The 23048-nt window shown below is 50.6% G+C and overlaps 11 protein-coding genes across 11 annotated transcripts; 4 read left to right on the top strand and 7 right to left on the bottom strand.

Moving 5' to 3' along the window:
- Positions 1-1856: 1856 nt before the first annotated feature.
- CCOS01_06303 (uncharacterized protein) lies at positions 1857-2834 on the top strand (the record flags this gene model as incomplete). The annotated part of the gene is made up of 1 exon (XM_060454472.1): positions 1857-2834. The coding sequence occupies one exon, from the start codon at positions 1857-1859 to the stop codon at positions 2832-2834; it is 978 nt and encodes a 325-aa protein (XP_060314172.1).
- A 160-nt stretch (positions 2835-2994) lies between these two features.
- On the bottom strand, positions 2995-3174 carry CCOS01_06302 (uncharacterized protein; the record flags this gene model as incomplete). Its single annotated transcript, XM_060454471.1, has 1 exon — positions 2995-3174. One exon carries the CDS (start codon positions 3172-3174, stop codon positions 2995-2997), a length of 180 nt encoding a protein of 59 aa, XP_060314171.1.
- A 35-nt stretch (positions 3175-3209) lies between these two features.
- Positions 3210-5120, bottom strand: CCOS01_06301 (cytochrome P450; the record flags this gene model as incomplete). Its single annotated transcript, XM_060454470.1, has 6 exons — positions 3210-3332; positions 3387-3879; positions 3930-4055; positions 4120-4484; positions 4605-4801; positions 4925-5120. 6 exons carry the CDS (start codon positions 5118-5120, stop codon positions 3210-3212), a joined length of 1500 nt encoding a protein of 499 aa, XP_060314170.1.
- Positions 5121-7730: 2610 nt separating this feature from the next.
- CCOS01_06300 (uncharacterized protein) lies at positions 7731-9241 on the bottom strand (the record flags this gene model as incomplete). The annotated part of the gene is made up of 3 exons (XM_060454469.1): positions 7731-8267; positions 8344-8919; positions 8996-9241. The coding sequence occupies 3 exons, from the start codon at positions 9239-9241 to the stop codon at positions 7731-7733; spliced, it is 1359 nt and encodes a 452-aa protein (XP_060314169.1).
- Positions 9242-10431: 1190 nt separating this feature from the next.
- On the bottom strand, positions 10432-10695 carry CCOS01_06299 (uncharacterized protein; the record flags this gene model as incomplete). Its single annotated transcript, XM_060454468.1, has 1 exon — positions 10432-10695. A coding segment is annotated over one exon (264 nt), but the record flags the coding sequence as incomplete, so codon positions are not given.
- A 3291-nt stretch (positions 10696-13986) lies between these two features.
- CCOS01_06298 (uncharacterized protein) lies at positions 13987-14994 on the bottom strand (the record flags this gene model as incomplete). The annotated part of the gene is made up of 1 exon (XM_060454467.1): positions 13987-14994. The coding sequence occupies one exon, from the start codon at positions 14992-14994 to the stop codon at positions 13987-13989; it is 1008 nt and encodes a 335-aa protein (XP_060314167.1).
- Positions 14995-15891: 897 nt separating this feature from the next.
- Positions 15892-16752, top strand: CCOS01_06297 (uncharacterized protein; the record flags this gene model as incomplete). The annotated part of the gene is made up of 1 exon (XM_060454466.1): positions 15892-16752. The coding sequence occupies one exon, from the start codon at positions 15892-15894 to the stop codon at positions 16750-16752; it is 861 nt and encodes a 286-aa protein (XP_060314166.1).
- A 496-nt stretch (positions 16753-17248) lies between these two features.
- CCOS01_06296 (uncharacterized protein) lies at positions 17249-17866 on the top strand (the record flags this gene model as incomplete). Its single annotated transcript, XM_060454465.1, has 3 exons — positions 17249-17443; positions 17497-17571; positions 17780-17866. 3 exons carry the CDS (start codon positions 17249-17251, stop codon positions 17864-17866), a joined length of 357 nt encoding a protein of 118 aa, XP_060314165.1.
- A 475-nt stretch (positions 17867-18341) lies between these two features.
- On the bottom strand, positions 18342-18737 carry CCOS01_06295 (uncharacterized protein; the record flags this gene model as incomplete). The annotated part of the gene is made up of 1 exon (XM_060454464.1): positions 18342-18737. The coding sequence occupies one exon, from the start codon at positions 18735-18737 to the stop codon at positions 18342-18344; it is 396 nt and encodes a 131-aa protein (XP_060314164.1).
- Positions 18738-19646: 909 nt separating this feature from the next.
- Positions 19647-19889, top strand: CCOS01_06294 (uncharacterized protein; the record flags this gene model as incomplete). Its single annotated transcript, XM_060454463.1, has 1 exon — positions 19647-19889. The coding sequence occupies one exon, from the start codon at positions 19647-19649 to the stop codon at positions 19887-19889; it is 243 nt and encodes an 80-aa protein (XP_060314163.1).
- Positions 19890-20383: 494 nt separating this feature from the next.
- Positions 20384-21856, bottom strand: CCOS01_06293 (monooxygenase; the record flags this gene model as incomplete). Its single annotated transcript, XM_060454462.1, has 1 exon — positions 20384-21856. The coding sequence occupies one exon, from the start codon at positions 21854-21856 to the stop codon at positions 20384-20386; it is 1473 nt and encodes a 490-aa protein (XP_060314162.1).
- Positions 21857-23048: the final 1192 nt, after the last annotated feature.

Below are 23048 nucleotides of genomic sequence, written 5' to 3'. Positions count from 1 at the left end.
CATATATTTCCGTGTGTGGCCAAGTCGGGCAACTTCGCCATGCCGCACGGCCCCTTCCGTGAAGACGGATGAAATACAGACGGACAAATGGATTTCGTCCATCCCGAAAGAGGTTGATTTCAACTTGATCATGTACTTATGGCAGGCTGAATTCAAAGTAGGCGATACGTAGTCTGTAACAACCCACTGTTCGCTTGCTGGTAATTGCCCGAGGAAGGACGAAGCCGATTGGCCATGAACATCAAGATGCTTGTCAACTGCACTCTAAATTTCTGCTTCCCCATACCGCCGGATTTTGTATTTCATGCCAGGGCTACCCTTTTTTCTGTTTAGAAATACTGCTGCCTCGTGCGGAGACGGTACAAAATGCTGCTGCCTTGAGGGTGGAGGTTAATGTAGTAGGTCGCGGGCCTTTAGGCGCGCTTAACGCAAGGCGATAACTGCCACTCTGGGATATAGATGGTCCACATTTAGAAATCCTTCAAATTACTGTAAGGCTTTGCGGCAGGATCATTTGGCACATATTGATTATGTCTGCATGAGACGTGAGCCTACGGAAATACCGGCCTAGAAGTCTTAATGGTCTTCGTTTTAGACTCAAAGTTGGGACTGAATCATGAGCCATAGTTTCATGGACAGTGAATTGACTCCGCGTCACACCTTTAGCTCATTCCAATCTACTGCCAAGTCAGAGCAAGTGATCTCGACCTGATTGTATCTCCCATGGAAAAAGTCGGGACAAACATAAAATCAAGAAACGCCATTGGGGTAGTTATGACAAACTCGGATGCAATTGGCCAAGTGCTTGTCGTTCATGCAGGGGGCAGAATGCAAAAGACTTCATCTGGAGCTCAGCCCTCCTTGAGCCAGGGAGGCGCCCATCGCCTTTCCGCTCTAGGGATGTGTTAAACTGTTGCCTAACTGTTGGTTCCACGATTAATTCGTCGTAAAACTTTACGAACCACACTTTTTCCACACCAACGGTTACTCCTGGTTCACCAGCATCCACGTGCGTCCATACGCAAGTGAGCAGCACTATCGTCGTAAAAGGAGGTTTCACTCAGGCCATTGACGGCTGCCGAGTTGTGGCGAAGCTGTTAATGGGAGATCGACTCAGTGTCATTGTAGCCAATCTTCAAAACCCGATACGAATGGGGAGGCAGCCAGGCCACAGGTGATGAGTTGAGTAACTAGCCGCTTGATGGGGCTGATCCCAAAGAGTGTCTAGCATCATGTCCCGTACCTCCATCGGTCTAATTCTAAAACCTAAAGAATGGGTTTGTGACGATGATTTGTCGAGTCAGGAGAGATGATCCATGGTACAGGCCAGCAAGGTACATCTAGTCTAGGAGCAGCCTGTGGCAGTACCTGGGCAATGTTGAACTGATCAAGAAGTCTGTACTCTAAAGTCTTTGTCTGGGTGCTGCGAGCCACATGAAGTCTCCTTTATTTAATAGAATACCATGTGTTCGAACTTCCTCTTGAGAAAAAATACCTCAGATCCAAGTTCTATTCGGAGTCGTTCCAATTCACTGTACGTTCGTTGATAGCGTTCTGCAAACATCCTTATTTCTGAGACTCTTTTCTGTGATACCCGACTTCATTTTCTCTACAAGCTTCTAGGATTATTATCCCCAACCTTACTCAGCCCTCTGTTCATTCTTTACTTTCACGATATATCCTCAACTTTAGCGACGGATTCCTTCTTCGATTCTTCTCCTCAACCTGTTCGAAAACCGAGAACCATCAACGATTACCTCCAACGAAAGCATAAGAAGGAAACGTTTCTGGTGTCCAAGATGATAGCACTCCCTGGAAAAGCAATGTTGAAGGCTTCGGCGCTTGTTACCTTAGCCATGACGGCCGCCTTGGTTGTTCATCAACTCAGCTACGCAAACGACTTCGCTCTCCCAAACCAGTCCATAGAATTGGTCAGGTTCTGTAATGCTTCTGAACGCTATGGAAAAGACCTTATACATCCCACCGAAGCATCCACACCACAAGAGCCCATTCCTAAAATTATTCACCAAATCTGGAAAACCAACGATACAAGCACTTACCCAGGTTCGGGGGAGCGCATACAAGCTTCATACGAGACGTGGAAACATACGATGGAACCTCTCAACTATACCATCAAACTATGGACAGACGAAGATGTTCTCGAACTTATAAAGACAGAATACTCTTGGTTGCTATCGACATACGAGGGCTATGCCCAGAATATTCAACGAGCCGATGTGGCGAGACTGGTCGTTGTCCATGCAGAGGGAGGCATTTATGCAGACTTGGACGTATACCCCAGATCGACTGAGGTGATGTCCTGTATGCAAAGCCTCGGCTTACAGGCTGTCTTCGCCCCGACATCAAATACTCTTGGACTCAGCAATCACTTCTTCATGGCACAGCGTGGCTCCTCCTTTCTCGAATGGGCTCTCCAAGAAGCTAAGCGACGCGGCGGTGCGACCTCGAAACGAATCCTCCTTCCCTACCTCCAGGTATTCTGGTCGACAGGCCCGATAATGGTCACATATGCGTTCCATCAGTACGCGTGGATGTACAGCACATTGCATCACGGCGTGGCGTTGCTGGATGAGGGATACGCCCGGAAGCTGTTCGGCCACGCGGCAGGACGCTCGTGGCATGGGTCAGATGGGCAGTTCTTGAACTACGTATCAGATCACCTGGGAACTGTTTTGTTCTGGGTTACTGTGTGCCTATCTGTGCTGTCTTTGGCGACCATAATCGTCCTTAAGAAGAGTCGCGGGAAGTCCATTGACTTTCTTGTAGGTTGCGGATCTGTTTGTAGGAAGAAGAGCTGGGTAACCAAAGTATAAGCTGAGTTCCGTCAAGTATCATACCCTGCCTTATGTTTTCCTTCTTGTCTAGCTTCCTTGTAATCTATGAAGCATCTCTAAGTATGCATGCTTCAACATCAGAAAAGAAATATTAGAAGATTGATCACATGGAACCATTCGGGTTCATTCCGGACAACGTTCAATTCATACTTAGGATGTATGTGTAGCAATACATTATTTCAATTACAAATACTGCGTTGCAGCCCTTGTTTGATGAAATCCATTGAAAGATAAAGGCATCGCTAGACTGCCTCAAGTGGGAGATTCCCTCCCTTGAAGATGTGACGAGAGAAAAATATAGGAAATTCATAGCAGTCATTATTTACGGGAACACGATTGAGGCCGGGCTGTCCGTTATTCCCTCGTTGGACGCCTAGTCAACCTCACCCAAAAGTCCCTGGCGACGAAGAAAATCGCACTGAGAGTCTTGATTGGTTTTTCTGGGTTCATGACGGTGAAGTCATATCTCCTCAATAGCTGTATGAAGTTAGTAAGATGCTGCACGGAAAGTGTATGAGGAAAAAATTTTACCTCGACGAAGACTTTGTTTAACTCCATCATGGCGATCGGTTTTCCGAGACAAGAGTATTTACCGTGGCCAAAGTGGGAATCAACTGCGGCGTTCATTCGTCTGAGACCATCTTCATTTGCCGAAAGCCATCTCTCTGGGCGGAAAACATCGGCATCCGGACCCCACACCCAGAGTGAGCGTCCGACGCCGAAGAAGTTGTGTCCGATCTGGGTGCCGCCAGGAACAAAATAGCCGTTTAGGATGTCTCCGCCCTCCGGTGCTTGCTTGAAGCCGAGGCCAGTGACAGGAGGGTAGAAACGCAGGCCTTCGCGGATGACGGCTTGGAGATATGGAAGTCTCAGAGCTTCGGCATTGGTGATGGGAGAACTGATCAGGCCGGCGGCAGTAGCATCGTCGATCTCCTGCTGGAGCCGACGGTAAGCAACCGGATTGTTAATTAACGATAATAATGTCATGCGCATGGCTTGTGCGGCCGAGTTTGTGCCAGCGATCCTGATATGTCATGAGCATATGAATCGAGGAAAGTTGTGGATGATACTCACATGTGGATGTACACGAGTTGAATAAGTTCATCTTTGCCGAGACCTTGGTTGATGAAAGCTTGCATCATGTCTTTCTGGGGCTTCGCGCCGGGTTGAAGTCTCATTTCAGCGTAATTTTTAGCGAAGCTGTGTTGTGTTATTAGTGATCAGACTCATGGATGGTGCCAGGCCCAACATTGGCTTCACTCACCCCATCAAACGACCAAAGCCGATCTGGTCATCCTCCTTGGGTAACATGAGCCTGAAAGGCCATTTGTGAACAAGTCTCCCAAGCCAAGGAAGCACCGAAACGACGTTCATAATGGGCAAAGACGACTCGTTAATCTCAATATACCGAAATAGGTCCCGGTCCTCTGCAAGAAACCCGAATGCACCGCCGAAGGAAACATCGCCAATGGCGTCGAGCGCAAAGAACTGTGTCTTCTCGGCGAGATCCAGCGGACGAAATTCCGAATCGGTGGAAACGTAATGTCGGTCTATCAGGCTAACAAAATTCATGAGCTGGCGGTCGATCCCGACCTCAAAGCCATAACCTTCATTCTCTTTGGCGGTGTACTATTCAGCAACGCAGAGAGCGCAATTAGCGGACTTGAACTCAAAAGTGGCAGCGCTTCTGGGGGTCACGAAAATACCAGCCAGCGGAAGTCTGAGGCCACAAAGGAAATTCAAACTTACGGCCGGTCCCATTCTCGCCCTCATAGCCTTATGTTCGTTCTCGTCCCGCATCGAGACAACATTATCTACGCCCGGAGTGATCCGGCCGGAGTCATAGAAATCGCCCTTGGTGTACGACGAGCGGACGGCCGACATCTTGCGCAGTGAGTCTGGGTCTGTGCAGAGGAGCTCGTTGGGCCCAATGCGAGCGAGTGGTCCTGCAATGACGATCAGTGATCAGCGTCTGTCTCTCTAGTTTCTTGGGGTGCTTGTTGGCTTGCTATCGCAACTCCAAAGCCACCGGGCGTGGTTTCTCAATGGCAATGAAGAAGTCCACTCACCATATTTCCTCGCAATATCATTCAGGTGCTCATGATATGTTCCCCCAATTGCCTTTTTCAATTGCCAAAGGACTGAGATCGAGGCTAGGAAAGGTCCAGGGATCTTTCGCAGGCGATACCATGACCGAAACTCCCACACAAAAAAGGCGATGGCGGCGACTAGGGCGATGGATTTTGCGATTAAGACTCCAGACATGCTCAAGCCTGGAATGGGTTCCAGATGACCCTCATCCAAGCCCACTTGATTGGGCCCGAGACCGGCCATTCCCCCCGAACCTCTTGTCCTGCTCGCGTAGAAAAGATTGTCTCGTCCCGTCGCCCGTCCCGTGCCGTTCCAACAGTCTCACTGGCGCACCCCCGATTCGCTCTTGCTGCTGCTGCGCCGCTTGGTAGCTTGCTTCGCTTGTAGGCGGTCGTCCCGTGTTCTGGGCAGGAAAGAAGGCAGATACTTGGCGCCGTCAAAGATGCATATATGTCTGCTTCGTCGCTGATGTGATTGTAGCCCTCGTTTCCTGGCTCTATTGTCGCTTGCCATCAACTGCTGTTTGTCTAACTGTGCTTTCTGGTGCTGCAATAGCTTAAGCCCTGTGTTGCCTATATCTCGATAGTGCTTGATAACTGCTGTCTGGTGCCTCACCCGTCTATTTTGTCGTTGGTTGGCGCATGCGTAGACCCTGTCGCTATTTTGTCATTTCTCGTTCGTCGCGGGCCCGATGGCTTGGTAACGCCTTGCGGGAGAGAGGCACAGCAGCCGCGACAGCGCGGGGCAAGCGGAAAAGAAACAAAACTGCAGGTCCAGGGCGTCGGAATCGGGGTTCACGCTCGACGATGTTGGCCCATGAGTATGGGAAGAGTAAGTGGAGGAGAAAATGACACGATGAAGACGACAAACGAGAGATTGGGGAATAAGCTTCGCTTTATTGGCAAATGCAACCCAAGGCTGGGTGAGCGCCCATGTCCAAGGTGAAGAATCGTGGCTGCAGAGGACTAGTAACAGAGGAGGGTAAACCGGGAAGAAGCCTGGAATCACGCTGAACAAGGCCATTTGCACTAAGGATTCGCGCTAGGTGAAGCATGTGGAAGATGTGGAGGGTCACTGGCCCGAGGTCACCTATCAAGCCTGCTTCTTCCCCCTCAGCATCCAGAGTTGTATCCGTATGCTGTAATGTGGTGTTCGGCCCTATGGATGAACCTTATGCCATGATGAATATAGCACAATATACCCGGGATATTCCAAGACGTCAATCAAGCTAGGCATTGTGTACTCGGGAGATGGAAGTTGATTCATTCTACACAATGGGTTACTATGCGTGTAGGGAGATGGATTTCTTATGCTTCTAGGCCTCCTCATCTTTGGTCCGTGACCTGATTGTCTTGATTTCTTTGTCTCGGCTTAAGATCCACCCTTTGACCGAGTGTTCGAATTCGACGAAAGCCAAGTGCAGAGAGGCATTGTCTTGAGCAATCAGAAAGCATCTATCTGGGGTCACATATGCAGGTCAACACTTGCATGCAAGGTGCCGAAGAGCTCCTCTCGACAGCGCCGTGCCATCTCACCGGTGACATCCACCCGCCCACTATAGCTCAACTAATGGGATGGTTTCTCTCTTATGGTGTCTTTCAGTAGTATCTTCTTCATCCAAGTCTCCAATCTCACTGCACACCTGTAGTTTGCCGTGAGTCCTTACTAGTTAGTCCCAACACTTAGCCTGTTCCGTGCCCTGTTGCATTGCAAAGTGCGCTAGAACAGCGCCGGTCCATGCGGCCTACCCCCAGAAGCCATTGCTGAACTCCAATCCCGACGAATTGACTAAAGTTCTTGTGACGGCTAGCCATCTGAAATCCCATCATGCCGTTCAGATAAGCGCTGATAATCGTGAGACAGAACGAGATGCTCTCTCATTTCGAGAAGAATTGCAGTGACTCAATCAAGTGCTTTCCGGAGCAGAAAGGCCCACTCGTAGGATCTCAATCCGCTGTACCGCCATGCGCAGTTCCCTGCGGCAGCGTCTGGTGTTACTGAGGACCACTGCCTTTAATATTTCCAAGCAAACTTCTCTCGGATAAGAGACCTACATAAGACAGAGCTAAGATCAACAACTGGGAAGTCGAATTGAGAGTCAACTCATGACCCGTACCTCTACTAAGTTAGCGGCAGCCTCAGGCCTATATCACACCTCGACAACCAGGTTCACGAACTCGCGATAGCCTCGACCCAAAAAGGGGTGATGAGAGACACCTACTAATCAAAAGAATGGACGATCTGGGAATCGAACCCAGGACCTACCGCATGCTAAGCGGTCATTATACCACTAAACCAATCGCCCGTACAATGATCTAGCCCGGACTTGAACCGGAGACCTTCAGTGTGGCAGACGAGAGAATTGAGAGGCTCTCGAACTGTTAGACTGACGTGATAACCAACTACACCACCAGACCAAGTTGCTTGATGACTCAGCTCAAGCAGACACCCTATCTGAAGGGTTGGCCGACTGTGCGGAGGGCATCACGAAGCGATAGGGCTTGGTGGGTTGGTGGACAGGTGCAACTTGCAAGGGGAGCAGCAATCCACACTGGCATGTGGGACAGCCAAGATCCAGGCCCGCCCACGCACGTCGCAACAGGGTTCTGTCTCAAGCCGAATTAACAGGGGAGTTAGGACAATGCCATGGGCATCTACTTCGTATGAAAAACGGGATCACAAACACGAATAGACGTAGATGTAAGAATCGAGAACTTTTGTTTCATATTCACATGATGACGTGCTCTGAATCATTCCTCGCAATGCTTCCAACAAATAATCGCCTCAACCGCGCCAAACGGCCTCGATAATGACAAAGAAAGTCAAGGGGTTGGCCTCAACACGCTTGATCTCGTATCTCTCGTCCGCCTTCTTGAACAACTCTGTCCACGCGTCGACAGGTCTCTCCTTTGCGCTGAAAAGACCCATCATTCTCAGATCCGTTGAAGTGCCCATCTGCTGAATAGACTTGGGCAGCGCCGCAGCCGCCGCGGCGTTCTCCTCGACGTCACCCTGCTTGCCGACATAGTCGATGAAGAGAACTCGGGCACCAGGGCGCAGTGCCGGTGTGAGACCCTTGAGAATCTTGATAGACTCCGCATCGGGCCAGTCGTGGAGAATAAGCTTGATCATGTACAGGTCGGCGGACAGGGGCTGCGGCTCGAAGAAGCTGTGGGGCTGGAAGTTGACTCGGCCCTTGAGCTCCTCGGGAATGTTTTGGTTGAAAGAAGTCTCGCAGTTGGGCAGGTCTTGAACAGTGATCTTGAGGTTGGGGAAGTTCTTCGCCAAAACGAAGCTGTCGTGGCCACCAGAGCCGCCGAGCTGTAAAGGGGGTGTCAGTCAATGATTTCCTGAGATACTGGGATGTTGCGCCACTAAAGCCCCAAAAACAACTTACATCGACAACGCTGAAGTCGCCAGCGGCCTTCCAGTCGTAGGCACTGTTGACCAATCCCTCCAAGCGGAAGATCTCTTTGATGTAGTTCATCCACTTGACGAAGTTTCTCTGGCGGAAGCCCTTGTTTTCGCCCTCACCGTCGTTCTCCAGCAGCTCCCACGAGTTTGTGTATCCACCACAGAGTTCGCCAGAGTGGTACAGCGCAAATGCAGTCTCCGTCATATCCTCCTTCAATTCTGTCTTACCGCGCTGGAACTTCTCCAGTGCGTAGGGAAGGACACCCATAGCCGGGCCAGCATCGTTCATGAGAGCCTCAACCAGCGCCCTGAGGCCGGCGTTCTTCAGCAGCGCAGCAGATCGCGAGGTGTGACGGACGCGAGTGGTGAAGGGCTTGCCGGGATCGGTCTCCTCAAAGATGCGCAGGGTGTAGGCGTGATCAAGGACACGGTGGACCACTTCTTCGGGCAGGCGGACGTGCTTTGCGATGTCTGCGTACGAGGCGTCGCCATCAATGGGCACGGCGGACCAGAAATCGAAGTGGTTGAGGGTATTGAGTGATGCGGCATCAGGAGACATCTATTCAGGGTCAGCTATCTGAGTCACGGCACCAAGAATGAAGAACAGCAGCGAAGAAGGGCAAGGACTAACTTACATTATGGGTGTAGTTGAAGATGCTCTCACTTGGTCCTGAGACTAGGTAGGAGAGATCGTTGGCGGCGTCCAACAGCTTCTGGCGGAGCAAGAAGGCTTCTGACGTGAGGCCATCGTAGCTTGAGACGCTGTCCGCGGCAAAAGTAGGCTGAGGGATCTTGTTTTCGCTCAAGAATTTGGTGAACTCGGCCGAGAGCTCGCCGATCTTGGCGGCGAGGTCGTTAATAGTTGGCTGTGGCGCGGCCATTTTGGAAGACAAATAAGAACTGAAAGGGGTATCTATGAAAGCAGATGCAGACATTTCCGAATGGTGTGAAGAGACGTCATTACCAACGAGGGGTTGGAGGGGAAGCTGTCTCTTTTATTTACTCTCTTCGGTCCCTTCATCCCACGAATGCCGGGCTGGACCAGATCTCGCCAAGAAGCGTGTACCTCTCTTCATCGTCTTTTCGTACATGTCAAGGTACAAGCCGTGGGGTTAACGGCGGCTATTTTCTTCATCTAACCTTCCTCTCTTGCTCGTTAGGTAATTAAACCGAGCGTATGCGGTAATGCCACCCACCGCCGAAGACGCTCGCCGTTGCGATGGAGGGGCACTTGTGTGACAGGAAATGCGACGCACACTGCAGATCTGATTAGATTATCTTATCCATCTGAATAATAATCATAAACGGCGTCGAAGGAATACCCCTCCTCGCCAAGCCGCCAAGGGCAGAGCAGAGGGAGAGTTCTGTCAGATTTAGAGGGCTATACGAGCATGAGGCTGCTGTAGAAGCATCGCGAGAGGTTCATTTCGGTAGCCATCCCGTTAGAGCGCCCCGTTCTTGCCCCAGTCCCCTCTTTTTATGCTCCATGTGGCTTGGATGTCACCTCTGGATTTACCACCGTCTGTTTTGGGTATCCATTAAGCCATTGCATTGTGCCATGGGGATCAACGTGGCTTTCGAAAAGGCCCCGGCCTATATTTGACAAGCTGGGCCGCCCCTCCACGAGCTATGCCACCTGTCGATAGCTTGCGATAGGCTAGGGTTGAGGTATTTTCTGCAAGGTTCTTGATGCAGATTGCTGCTGCATCATGTGCGATGATGTAGGCCTGGGATGGCCTTGAATGACGAGCTCGCCCGATTTTTCGGCAGTTTCCGCAGGTCTTCTGTGTTCCGCGGCCTCCGACTTGTCCATCGGATCTCTCCATGTCCCCCTAAAAGTAAAGTTTAGGGGCTCTAGGTGGTAGTGAATACACTGCTAGAATTTAGACTTAATCCCATGAGCTGAACCATTGCGCTGGGAGTCGTTCATCGGGATGTGGGAGAAGGACGGACGAGTTGCCTCAACTCCCCAGGCAATTGGGGGAGGGCCCATCATTTAGGCGCTATCCGAATTACTGGAATGGATTGCAGTTGGACGATGAGTGGTCAGTTCGGACGTTTCTTCACAGGGTCATGAGTCGGCGTCAGGGCTGTCAAGTCGGCCATCTTCAGTCTCGAGGCACTTCGCGTTTGCAGGGTTAGAGTTCGTGTAGCTTGGCGCATCTTGGAAGCTTGTTGTAGACTCACCGCTGAGCCACACTGTCGCATAGAGTGCTCCGCATTTCTTCTCGGCGAGAGAATGAATTGGGTAGACGTCAATGTTGTGCGACTTTGATATGCCAGACAATGCCAGGTTACAGGTATGTGATCCCTCCGGCGAAGTCGAGTCTTGGGGGTGGTAAGATATTCATGACGTGCTCCGCACATGAGCCCACCCAAAAGTTCTAGTCTCGGATTCTTGCAACCATAACTGGCGATCGACTCCATTGCTCTTGGATTCGGCCGTGCCGGCTCGAACTCAGTGCCACTCAGAGACGGTTCAATGGCGGGGTCTACTAGTGACCGAAGACCGAATTTGGGGTTTTCGACGATTTCTTCCGCAGCCTTTCCGACTCTCCACAATGTATCGTCCAATGATGTACTTTTCACGCACTCGGTGTATCGGACAAGTCTTCCACTTGGGTTTACTGCGGCCGCTGAGAAGCTTTTTCTTCTTAATCTCATCCACGCCTCGAAATTTCCACTGACATTGAATCCACTTCCAGCTCTACATATGTACACATCCCCGCCGAGTGGAACTTGCAACTTTTAGACGTCGGGCCTCGGCCAATTTGGGTGGGACTCGTCACTCCTAGAGTTGGTCGGTATTGGCCCCATTGGGGACAGAACCAGGGGTCTAAGCTATCGATGCTATCGGACTAGTATCACGACAGACCTCAGTCTTCAAGATCCCAAACCAAGGAGCATCAAACTTGCTGTGTGAGCAAAACGAACCCGTTTTACCGGGTGGCAATCACAGCCTCTAGGTCACGATGACTTGATTGAAGGGCATTGAGCGGGCACCTGTGGTTCAAATGACTGACAAGGGTGGTGATCTTCACTGACATCTGCGAGCAACGTCTACAAGGTCAGACGTGCTAGGGTCCAATGGACCAATGGCCACCAGAGGGTACACAGGCAAGCCGTTACAGCCTAAAAATCTACAGCCAAGACCCATTGACTCAAGTTAATCGCCAAGGGAGTAGTGATACGTCGGTCCCGAGATGTAGGCCTAATGTCTTGAGCATCTCTAGAACACGGCAGATGGGCAGTCCGAGAACGGAGATAGACATCGCGAGAAGCTTGGTGACGTGTGGGACCATCGAGCTCCTTGAAGTTTGGGCTACAGCATCGTGAAGCGTATCGGCACTTTGTATCATGCGAAAAGTACCAGAATGATCAACTGCCTGTGATGTAGGTTCCCAGACATCAAGCATTGCTTCGCTCTAACGAACTCAGGATGCTTTACAAATGCCCCTCTATTCTGAACTGTGTGAATTCGTCACCTTCCCTTTCCAGTGAGAACTGCCAGCATGTCCTGCTTTGTGCCGTGAGCATCGACTAAACTTGTCCCCCGCACTTGGCGGCCACAGCGTTCCCTTTTGACTTGGGGAGCGTCGAGAAGCCACGGAGCAAATGCCAAAGGAAGGCAATGCCGGTGCTGATGTGGCGCCCTTGCCGATACCGCGGGGAGTTAACCAGAAAAACACGATGCCGATGTATCCATGGACGGTACTAGCTCTCATGTGCCGTTCTTGACTGTATTGTTTCGAACAGCACTGTCGGGCTGACGCAGGAGAGGCATTGCGCCACATTCGCGGGCCGCAAAGCTTCAATCCCAGTCCAAATAGGTAACGGCAGATTATTTGCCCTAGATGTGAAAAGTCTTCTGTGGGACATGAGTAGTTGGGAATACTAAAATTCCAAACAGGCGACTCAGCATACTTCGACGGTTTGTCGTGTGATACTTTCTTCATTCGCGATTGAGATTCCAGATCATTAGTACCATTACCCAGTCTTGAGTCTCCGGTCGAGAGGGCAGGCTTCATCCGTCCTCGCTATGAAGACAACCCCAAAGATTGCTATTCAAGGAATGTGTCACTATACTCTAGATCAGGACTGGATGGTCTACAGGCACATAACGTGATATCACAGATGGCATCTAGATGGATACCGCTTGCAAAAGGCATGGACGCATGTAAACTATCCCCATGCAGTGTGCTACGTACTTATGCTTCTCGACTAGCAACGTCTGGAAGATCTCAAGGGGAAGAAGGCGCATAACGATACAGCAAGAGCTCGGCGAAAGTTGCTGCGCAAGCCATCTTCAAAAACCATTTTCCGCCCCAAATACGAAGGCAAGTTTTGATCAGTGAAGGATACGAAACTTCGTCCAGATGTCGGGGGCTTGCGAGCCGCAAACTGCCAATCCCATTCTCAATACCAACTTCCATGACTACCCAAGCTGTTCCAGCCATGAAGCAGTACTTCCTCACTGTCAAGGCCCGGCCGTGGAGGCTGATCAATCCTCAAGTGTGGCGTCATATCTCCTGCGACGAGAGCTCTGTTTGAGGAGCGAGGGCCATGCCCGCACGCGATGCCGATTACAGTAAAATTATCCAGAAGTTGGTGACCTCAACCCACTGAAAACCCGCCCCTGATAGCCTTAGCCCATAAGCTCGTTGTGATAGATCAAGAATTCGAGTACAATGCCGCCACTCCCGAGTGACCTCCCCGGCAGATTTCCGAAGGTACCTGGATGGAGCCTGGGGAGACTCATCGAAGCCGACACGCCAAATCAATAAAGCTTCGCGACTCACGGCGCTTGCGGCTACTGCTTTAGCCTCTAGGACCATCCCACCGGCACATATGTCTAGTGACGATACCTGGAGCAGTGGAGTATGTCAAGACGCGTGCTGAAACTGTGCCTGCTGGACACGACGCCATGGCGAGTTCTCCGCCTAGAGCTGCGAGAATAACTGGACTGAAATCTGCTTGATATTCTGCAACATCCCCTTTGACTCGAGCCCTTGATGCCTCCTCCCTTCTTACACCACGCTTGTCGCGTTACGCTGTTTCCGTACCGTCCGAACCTGGAAGCCCTCCGTGAGAACCAGGGGTAGCCGGCTAATGCAAATCAACGATCATCCGAATCTCCAAGCAGCCAAGGGATCCACCCGAGCTCTGTAAGATATCCAGCATCAGGCGGAGACAAAATAAGCGGACAGATGCACCAGAAACTGCGACTAGACTGATTGGGTGCCTGACAACCAAGCCCTCTTTCACCCCATTCACAGCAGGCTACGCAGCTCCCACACCTTAGAGAAGATGAGTTACGACTGAGGGCCAGGCTCACCACGAAATTAGACGAGCTTCAAGGGGTGCAGCCGGATTCTGATTCAGGTTGTCACCCTCACTAAGCACAAAGTGCAATCTTCTGAGAATCATCGATAATCAATACCAAGACTCTCAATCAGCCAGGGAGGCATCGGTAACGGAAACGACCGCACAGCGATCGAGAGATACCAGAGCAGAAGAAAGTCACTCGGAATTAAAGGAAGATAATGATCAAACAGTAGTATACCGCGTGACTGAACTCGGACTCGATCACAAAATCGTTGAATCGATATCTTCAGATTCGCAATTTCTAGGCTCTCACCACCCTCTCAACTGATTTGGATGGGTCGGCATACAGACGCCCGACAGTATCACCTCGTTCCAGGCGGTGTAACTCATTCTTCAAGTTCCCGAACGCAACCTCCTCGATAGCAGGAGTAATTTCCTTCTTTGCAACCATTTCCAGCGCTGTCTCAACTTCGTCCATCGATGACCCAACAGATCCCACAAGGTGCACGCCCAAGGCGACGAAGTTGTGCGTGTCGATTGTGGCCTCCTTCTTGGTGAGCCCGACGAGAACAACTTTGCCACCCGCCTTAACGGCTTTGGCGGCGGCAGCGGTGGTAATGCCGACTCCAGCAAAGTCAAGGACAACATCAAACTTGACGCCAGGGAAGTCATCCAGGGATCTTCCGCAGCAGTAGGCCCCAGACATCAGTGCTGCAGGATACTTGCGACGATGGATGTCGACCCCATAGACCTTGGCGCCTTGGTGAGATGCAATTTGAACAGCGGATAACCCAAGGCCACCTAGTCCAATGATGGCAACTTTCGATGATTTTTGAACTTGCCCCTCAGTTACAACGGCATGATAGGCTGTCGCAACGGCATCTGTGGCAACGGCGGCTTGTGCAAAGCTGACTCCGTCGGGTATGGGCAGGGTCTTCGATTCGTAGAGTAAAACGTATTCGGCGAATCCGCCGTCTATGCCGATGCCGGGGCTTCTGACAACATCTCCGATCTCTACCGGGTGTTTCGCGGTGACTACAGACACGACTTTGTCTCCAGCGGCAAACTTCGAAACCTGAGGTCCGCAACCAACTACTACGCCAGCAATCTCGTGGCCTAGAGTGATGGGCCTGTTCCAAAAGAACGTATTGTCGAGTCCAGAAATTATGTTGCAATCGGTGTGGCAAAGACCGGTCGCTTTGATCTGAACCAGGAGCTGGTCCTTGGCTGGGACCGGAATAGGTAGCTCACGGTACTCCAGGCCTTTCGCTGGGGTTGAGAACTGGTAAGCCTTCATCATCTTATCCATCTATCCAGCGTTCCAGACAATCTAAGAGATGTTTCTCAAAGAATCTATACTTGCTAAAGGTTGTACGTTGTGATATGATCGAACTTTATACTAGTATTTGCGCAAAGGGTGGAAAGCGAGTAGAGAAACAAGGCTAACGGAATTTGATGTGTACAAATCGTAATCTGGGAGGAGTTTTATCACATATTTAACGGCATCTATGCAGCAAGACACTACACATCATGATGACGTCTTACCGTGTGCATGATTACTTAACATCTCCTCAGTCGGAATGGATCAAATCCATTGCGGCAGTTGAAGTTGTTTTTCACCAACATCTACCTAGAGGATCCAGAGACTGGCATCTTGATCTCATTTGGTTCTTCCGTCTACGCCTGTCCGCTCAGAAATTGTCTGGGAGCCGGCGGGCCCGGATTACTCCGGCACTCCATCCGGAACGATTACTGATTAATTACCCCACACGTCGGTCCGTACCTTTAGGTTGCTCCACATTGCCCCGGATCCGAAGTTTGGGGTATGGTTTGGATCTGTGCCATTGAGTAATCAAGTGCAACAGCTGAGCGAAGAGGCTTTGTAAGGTATACAAATGTTCCATTCATTGTACTAAGCATACTAAATCTTGGCCTACGTTAGAGCTTCCGAGGGTGATTTTCCCAGTCGGAAAGGATGACATATCGCGGAGTTTTACCGGAAGGTCAGGACGTCATCCAGCACTGCTCTTGAACGCGAAAAGGGCGATGCAGGCGAAGAAATGTTTATAAAGTCCACTTAAGAGATGCTTAGACTCGAGAATCGATCTCTTTCATCGAAAAGAATACAAGTTAGCAACTTCATCTCACTCAAGTATTCAATATCCAGTCCAGTCACAATCCTCACCGAACTTTGCTCACCATCGGAATGTCTACCTATCAAACAGTGGAGACTCAATATGTCGCCGTCGACAACACCCGAATCGCTTACCGCCGGATCGGGGTAAAGAGTCAGGTCCCTTTGCTTTATATCAACCATCTTCGTGGTTCAATGGACACTCTCGACCCTCTTCTCTTCAATACGATTGCGAAGTCAAGAGAAGTCATCGTATATGACAGCTTTGGTATCGGGCACAGTGAGGGCGAGGTGCCCTCTTCCACTGAAGTCATGGCTTCAATTGCAGCCAAGTTTCTCGCTACCCTTGGTGTTTCCAAGGCTGATGTCATTGGCTTTTCCATGGGAGGTGGTGTGGCTCAGATTCTGGCATGGGACTATCCTCAGCTGGTTCGAAAGTTGATTCTGGCTGGGACTCAACCAGGTGTCGGAGAAGGAGTCGTCCTGCCACCCCGCGAGGTTCTAGAAAGTGCCGGAACAGCCAACGATGAGCCACCTACCAAGGAGGACATGTTCCATCTTTTCTACCACCCGTCGGAAACGAGCGTCGCACTCGGTGAAGCATGGTGGAAACGAATCCATGAGCGAAAGGTTGACGGCGAGGAGCGCAGAGAATACCTGATCGGACCTGGAGCAAGGGCCCAACTGAATGCAATCTTCTCGTTTACGGTTGATACGGACAACTTTGAGCGCATGAAGACTATCAAAGCTCCCACTCTAGTCACCAACGGCCACACTGATATTATGTCGCCAACTTCCAACAGTTTCACTCTTCAACAGAACTTGTCGGATGCTCAGCTCATAATCTATCCTGATGCCGGTCATGGTCATCTATTCCAGTACCCAGAGCTCTATACACAACATCTCAACCTTTTCCTTGGGAGCAAGGAATGAGCTTTCTTAAGGAGTTTTCCGATAGTTCATCACACCTCCAATGTAAAATGTTGACATGCACTTCGCACGATAACATAACATATCGTAATTGTACTTACAATACGTCTGACTGGAAGCTTGATCGAGGTCTGATTTGTTCCAAGCCATTCAAAGGCCATCCAGGTATGTTCAGCGTATGGTCAAGGTGCCGATTAGAAGGTAAAGTTACACCTTGACCGAGTGCCTTCCATCAAGGGAGTTTAGACCCACGAAGCCCTGTCCCATCCAGCTCCGAACCTAACACAATTCTGCTACGCAGCAGTCCTGTCCCATTCAAACCCAAAATACTGAAGTGACGGAAAATTCTGCAATGTGCAGATCAAACTTCATTTCGCACCTACGATTTCGTTTTCTAACCGACATCTAACGCAAAATACAACAATTCACTACCTCATACATCTCCCGTAATTCAGACTTGAACAGCGAACAGAGCCCAATCTATTTGAAGCTCGTCAAGATGCATCTGTCACCCTTCTTTCAGCTCATTGTTGCCGCCTTGATCACTCCTGGCATGGCACTTCCAACTGAGGTTAAAGAAACTGGCCAAGCAGCACCCAGCCATGCGCCCCCGACTGCGATGGCAGACTCCATTTCGGCAAAGGAGTTTGACGGGACTATGACGACCGTATCAACATCAACAAGGTGTATCCACGTAAGTAAACACATCACTGCATTATATGTTGCCAACGTCTGACCTGATCGAAGGCGAGTTTGAGACCCCTTTGCCCTGCACTCTGCGGCATTACCTCGATTGCCGGGGATGATGTCTACTGGGAATGCGTACGTGGATGCGATTGCCGATCCAAAAAGCACGGCGGATATTAGTTTCCAAGATACATCAAATGTAGCGACTACCTACCATGAGGAAATTTGGACCGGCAATCTGGCAACCTTCTCATTTCAAAGGGATCCGCGTCGAAACCTGGATACATCAACAGACCCATATCATTATGAGTGCGGTATAGACATACTGTCCTTACCCAGACAGTCATCAGACAAGGCCAAGGATTCAGATGACACTCTCGGCACCAACTCGACCATATCATCAAGTCGCCAGAACATTTGCCATAAATAGAATAAACATCAAGTCTTGCGGCATTACATCAATAAACGAACCAAGTCAGTAAAAGATTGGCTGTTATTCATGTGACTTGGGTGAAATAGATATTCTTTGACAGACTTTCGTCTTTCTTCATCACGTGTATCTACCCCGTCCAACAACGAAGTTATCAGTATCGCGCGAATCTATAACGAAGTGATATCTACCCATACCTCAAGATACCGTAGCTAAATGTCAACTTTAGTGGATGTGGTTCGAACACAAGATGTGAAGATCTCCTGTAGCCATGGTTAGCACTATCTTGTAGTAAATCACATTTTACGTTAGTGGTCAAGCTCTCTGTCATCAGTCCAAATACACAGTTCCACAGGATCAATTGGACTTCTATTCAGCAATCAAATATATGAGATATTCTCGCTTTCCGTTTCCGATGTACTGAATCAAGCCGAAAGAGCATTCAGATTCAAGCTAACCTGGTGGCTACTTGTGTTTAGAAGACCTCCTCCTGCTCATCATCGTTGGTAAGTTGAACGTTGGGGTCAATATCGCGTTTGAAAACCTCCTCTTGCTCGTCATCGTTGGTGAGCTGAACGTTGGGGTTGATGTCCCTCTTGAAAACCTCCTCCTGCTCGTCGTCGTTTGTCAACTGAACATTAGGGTTGATATCCCTCTTGAAGACTTCCTCCTGCTCGTCGTCGTTCGTGAGCTGGACGTTAGGGTTGATATCGCGGCCCAGGAGACCCTTGGCGGCCTCGGCATCCTCGGGGTTCTCAGCAGCGAGAGCCTGGATGGCGGCGTTGAGCTCGTCTGCACGGGCAGCAAGGGTATCGAGAGGTGCGGCCATGGCGGCAGCGACCAAAGTAGTGAGGGCGACGGTGAAGCGCATGTTGGCGGTATTGACTCGAATGAATGATTAAACTTTGTACGTTGATTTGAAAGAGCGCAGCTCGTAAATGAAGAACGGAGATTATAGAGTGGACCGGCACAAAAATAGGACGCTGAGGATAGAGAGTTCGTCGAAGGATGGAAAGATGCGTGGACGAATACAGGTATTTCAATATTTCTCAGAATCCAATGGGGCGGATGCCTCGGATCGCCACAAACTCATCCAGAGCAAGCTTAGGAACTCCCGAGACGCACTGCTGCCGCAGAGCTGGTGTTGTGGATATCGAATGGCATCCCGCTGACGTTTCTTGGCAACGCGGACTCTATTTCCATTTCGAAACGACGCTTTCGTCTCGCCTTGGCGAACGATTTTGGGTATGTGCTTGCTTACTGTGCTCGTGTTCTGTGGTGTTGTGCTGATGTACATTGCAGAGGCGTTTCGAGTATCAGGCGAATCGCATCCCTTTCTTGCCGTGGGGAGGCCTCGAACAGGGGCAGAGGTTCGTCGGCTCGGTGGGTGGGATTCGTGACCCAGTTTGTTTACGCTGATCAAACCTGGCCAGCATGTCCCGTAGGATATGCGCGATGAGGGGTCTCCCCGCACGGAAAGGCTGTGGGTTGGATGAAGAAACATCGGGTGAAGCGATACTTGTCGGGAGCCTGAGATTCCGTGCTCAGAGCCTCATTTCTTGCATTACATGCTGCACGAGTGCTCGGACGGCGAACGGATGAGATAGGTCTGGTTCTCACATGAATCATTTTAGTGTCCCTCACCCAGAAGACCTGAAAAGCCGGTCACCACAGCCACGTTTGCCTCATAAGCGAGAGACAGCTCATGGTCACGATCCTCCAGTTGCAATAGCGAAACTGGTCCTCGAGGTAAACAAAGATGCGAGTTGCAACTAGGGTTATGTCGATCCTGAAGACCTCCCGAGACGGCCCCATGCCGGGGATTTTTTTTGCCGCCATCCCGCTATTGCGTTGCAGCGTTTCGTTTTGCGTCTTGAGCTGTCCCAAAAGTGTCCCAGCGGCAGCGCGACCGTGCACACGAGGTTCCTCCAGACGCAAACTTGCCGCGTCTTCTTCACCCCACTTTGTAACATACATATGTTATGCATATCTCTTAGGGACATTCTGCTTGTGCTCCGTATAAGTGGTTAGGTTATCCAAGGAACTCGCTGCTGATCGGCGGTCACGAATTACCGATCGATTGGTGGGCCTGGTCGATGTTCCTAGGATCAACGTTGAGACTAAGAAAACAATCCCTTGTTCGTTCCTCTGAGCCAACAGCTTACCCAAGTCGGGAGGCCCTAAAGAACCCAGTCTTGCCAGTGCCACCCTAAAAGCCGAACTACTTGTGGCAAGCGATTTCTATGGTGAGGCAAGTCTGAAGTACAGCCCTGGTGAGCACGGTATCCAGGTCTCGCCTCACCTTTGAGCACAACATAGGGCAGCTTATGCCCTCGCAACGGCCGGCAAATCAGCTGATCGGAGTCACGGCGAGTACGTGATCAGCGCGAGACCTTAGGTGAGACGGTTAAAATACGGGAGGCTCTCGGCTTGCCAAGCAATCTTAAACTGTGCATTCTCAACTCTATGCCGACGACCAGGTAGGCTAACATACATGGCTCATTATTCTCGTAATCATTAAATATCCTTCGACTTCGTTGCCAAGCGATAGTCCATGCCTACCGTCACACTCCCGAACCAAAGCGCCAGCTTATCCACGATAAGGTTCTTTCTTCCATACCAAGGTCCCTGGTTAGTCACCACAGGCATTCGACCGTGCGCGCGGGTGAAGTAGTTGGATGTGGCATCTACACAAGGCAACCTGGGCGAATTCTTCTTCTCCTCATCCGACAAGACGGGGGTGGCAGCAACGGCACCGGTCTTCTGCATCTGCTTGATGACACGGATGCAGAGCCGGGTCACGGTATCGGCGCCAGGAGTCCAGGTTTGAGTGACGTAGCCGATGATTGCAGCCGCGTTGGGCACGCCGTCGAGCATGCATCCGCGCCAGCTGTACTTCTCTCCAACCTTGACCGGGACGCCATCGACAGTGACATCCGTACCTCCGAAAAGCTGCACGTGCAGTCCAGTTGCCGTAACAATAATGTCGGCGGGCAGATGGCGACCGGATTTGGTGAGAATGCCATCCTTGGTGACCGTCTCAATGTGGTCCGTGACAATCTCCGTGTTGGACTGGTGCAGCGTCTTGAAAACATCTCCATCTGGGCACATGTTGAGGCGCTGCTCGAAGGGGTTGTATTTGGGTTTGAAGTGGATATCGACAGGGTAGTCTTTGGGAAGCCGACGCTTTGCATCGAATCGGAGGAACTGCTTGGCCAGGCTGGGGAAGCCCAAAACAACCTGGATAAAGACAGTCTCCAGGAGAAGATCCTTGAGCAGGATGAACCAGTTCGCCAAGAACAGAGGTAGGAACCTTTTCGCGGCTTTGTCGACTGGTGATTCTGCCCCTAGTGCGAAAACATACGACGGACTGCGCTGGAGGATGGTGGTGAAGCCAGCTGTTTTGGCGATATTGGGAAATAAGGTCATGGTGGTGGCGCCGGAGCCGATGATGATGACGCGCTTTCCAGCGTAGTCAAGGTCTTCGGGCCACCACTGAGGGTGGATCGTCTTGCCCTCAAAGCTCTCGATTCCGGGAATGTGTGTCTCCAGGGCCTTCTCGTAGGAATAGTATCCGGAGCAAACAAAGAGAAACTTTGCTTTGATCTTCTTGGTTCCCTGGGGGGTATTGCACTCCAGAGTCCATCGGGCCTCATCGCTGTCCCAATCTGATGACAACACCTTGTGCTGGAATCGGATGTGCTTGTCGATGTGGTGTGTCTTGACAGCATCTTCAATGTAAGCCGCAATGGGCGCGCCCTCGATGATCTTCTTGTCGTGAGGCCATGGATGCCATCCGAAGCCAAAGTTCGTCATGTTCGAGTCGGAGCGAAATCCGGGATATTTCCAGTAAGACCACGTCCCACCGACTACGTCACGGGCCTCGAGCACCGCGAAGGTGCTGTCTGGCAGCTCTGTCCGCACACGGTACGCGGCATTGACGCCGGAGATGCCTGCGCCAAGAATGAGGATGTCGAGTTCTTCCGCCATAGTTTCGATGGTCTGCTGTCAAGTTGGTGATAGACCTCTCAACACTTGAGGTCGTGATGGTAGCAAAGATCTTATGTATGGAAACTCGTGCGATCAGAGGATTTTTTGTTGAGGCAACGTGCATGCCGAGGCTTTTTTTTCCTAGCGGGTCATGCACGCGTCGATCTCGTGCTTGGTGGAGGATGCCATGCAGGGGCTCGCATGTCTTAAAGCGTCTTGACGCCTCCTCAACCCCTCGATCCAGCCTCTCTTTGGCTGCTTCGTCCCTCCACTACCATGCGAATGCGAACGACAGCGTCAATCAAAACACGTGCCTCGGCACATTTGACGCTTCGACAGCGCTTCTGTGCGTCTATCGACCTATCCATTTGACGGCAACTATCACAATTGTCTTTACGCTTTGGATTATTCGCCGTCGCCTCATGTTTGTGCCTCGGCAAGCATCTCTTACTCGCATTCGTTCGACTTCAGAAGGCATAGACCGATGCTCATACAGGATTTTGTATCAGAGCAACTGAAAACTATGTGGTTTCAATTACACTAATGATGGCAGACATCGATCTATCCTCCTAATTTCACATGCGAATGCCAACGCAAGCGGTTGGTGGGCGGCAACAATTGGATGGATGGATCAAAACAGAGTTGCGTTAGTGAGATCCGTCAGTGGTTCGTGTCATGTGATGTTGTTCGAGTTCAACACTAGAAGGCCTCGTCTATGCGGCCGAGTCTTGGGTGTTGCCACGCGGCGCTTCTAGTCCGGTCAAGTAGTCAATTTTTTATTGCTACCTTGCTGTCGTGGAATGGGTAATAGGAATTCTGGTGGCGAATGTTTTACGTCTATCTTTGTTGAGATAGGAAAAATGAACGTACTATGCGTACCTGAGGTGTTTCTGTGAAAAGTTCAGAGACGGGAGACAACCCATCGTTGAGAGTGAGAGATTTAAGAAAGAAGCAGTCTAAATGTCTGATGCGTAGCAGCACCCCACGTGATAATATCATCATATATTGCACCGGATTTGCAGTGCGGTGAGTTCCATAGTGATGCTAGGTAGGTCTCATGGAACCATCAGTCCATTTATCATCTGATTGAACGACGTCATCATGCTCATCCATTTCGCCAAGGCTATTTATCCTGTCGCCCACGTGGCAGAGCTAGACCATATTCTACAACTGCCAACATAGGTAATACGCA

Source organism: Colletotrichum costaricense (genome assembly GCF_030867565.1).
Source record: "Colletotrichum costaricense strain IMI 309622 chromosome Unknown Scaffold_6.1, whole genome shotgun sequence".
Taxonomy (NCBI): domain Eukaryota; kingdom Fungi; phylum Ascomycota; class Sordariomycetes; order Glomerellales; family Glomerellaceae; genus Colletotrichum; species Colletotrichum costaricense.
This window is presented reverse-complemented; position numbering and strand designations above follow the sequence as displayed.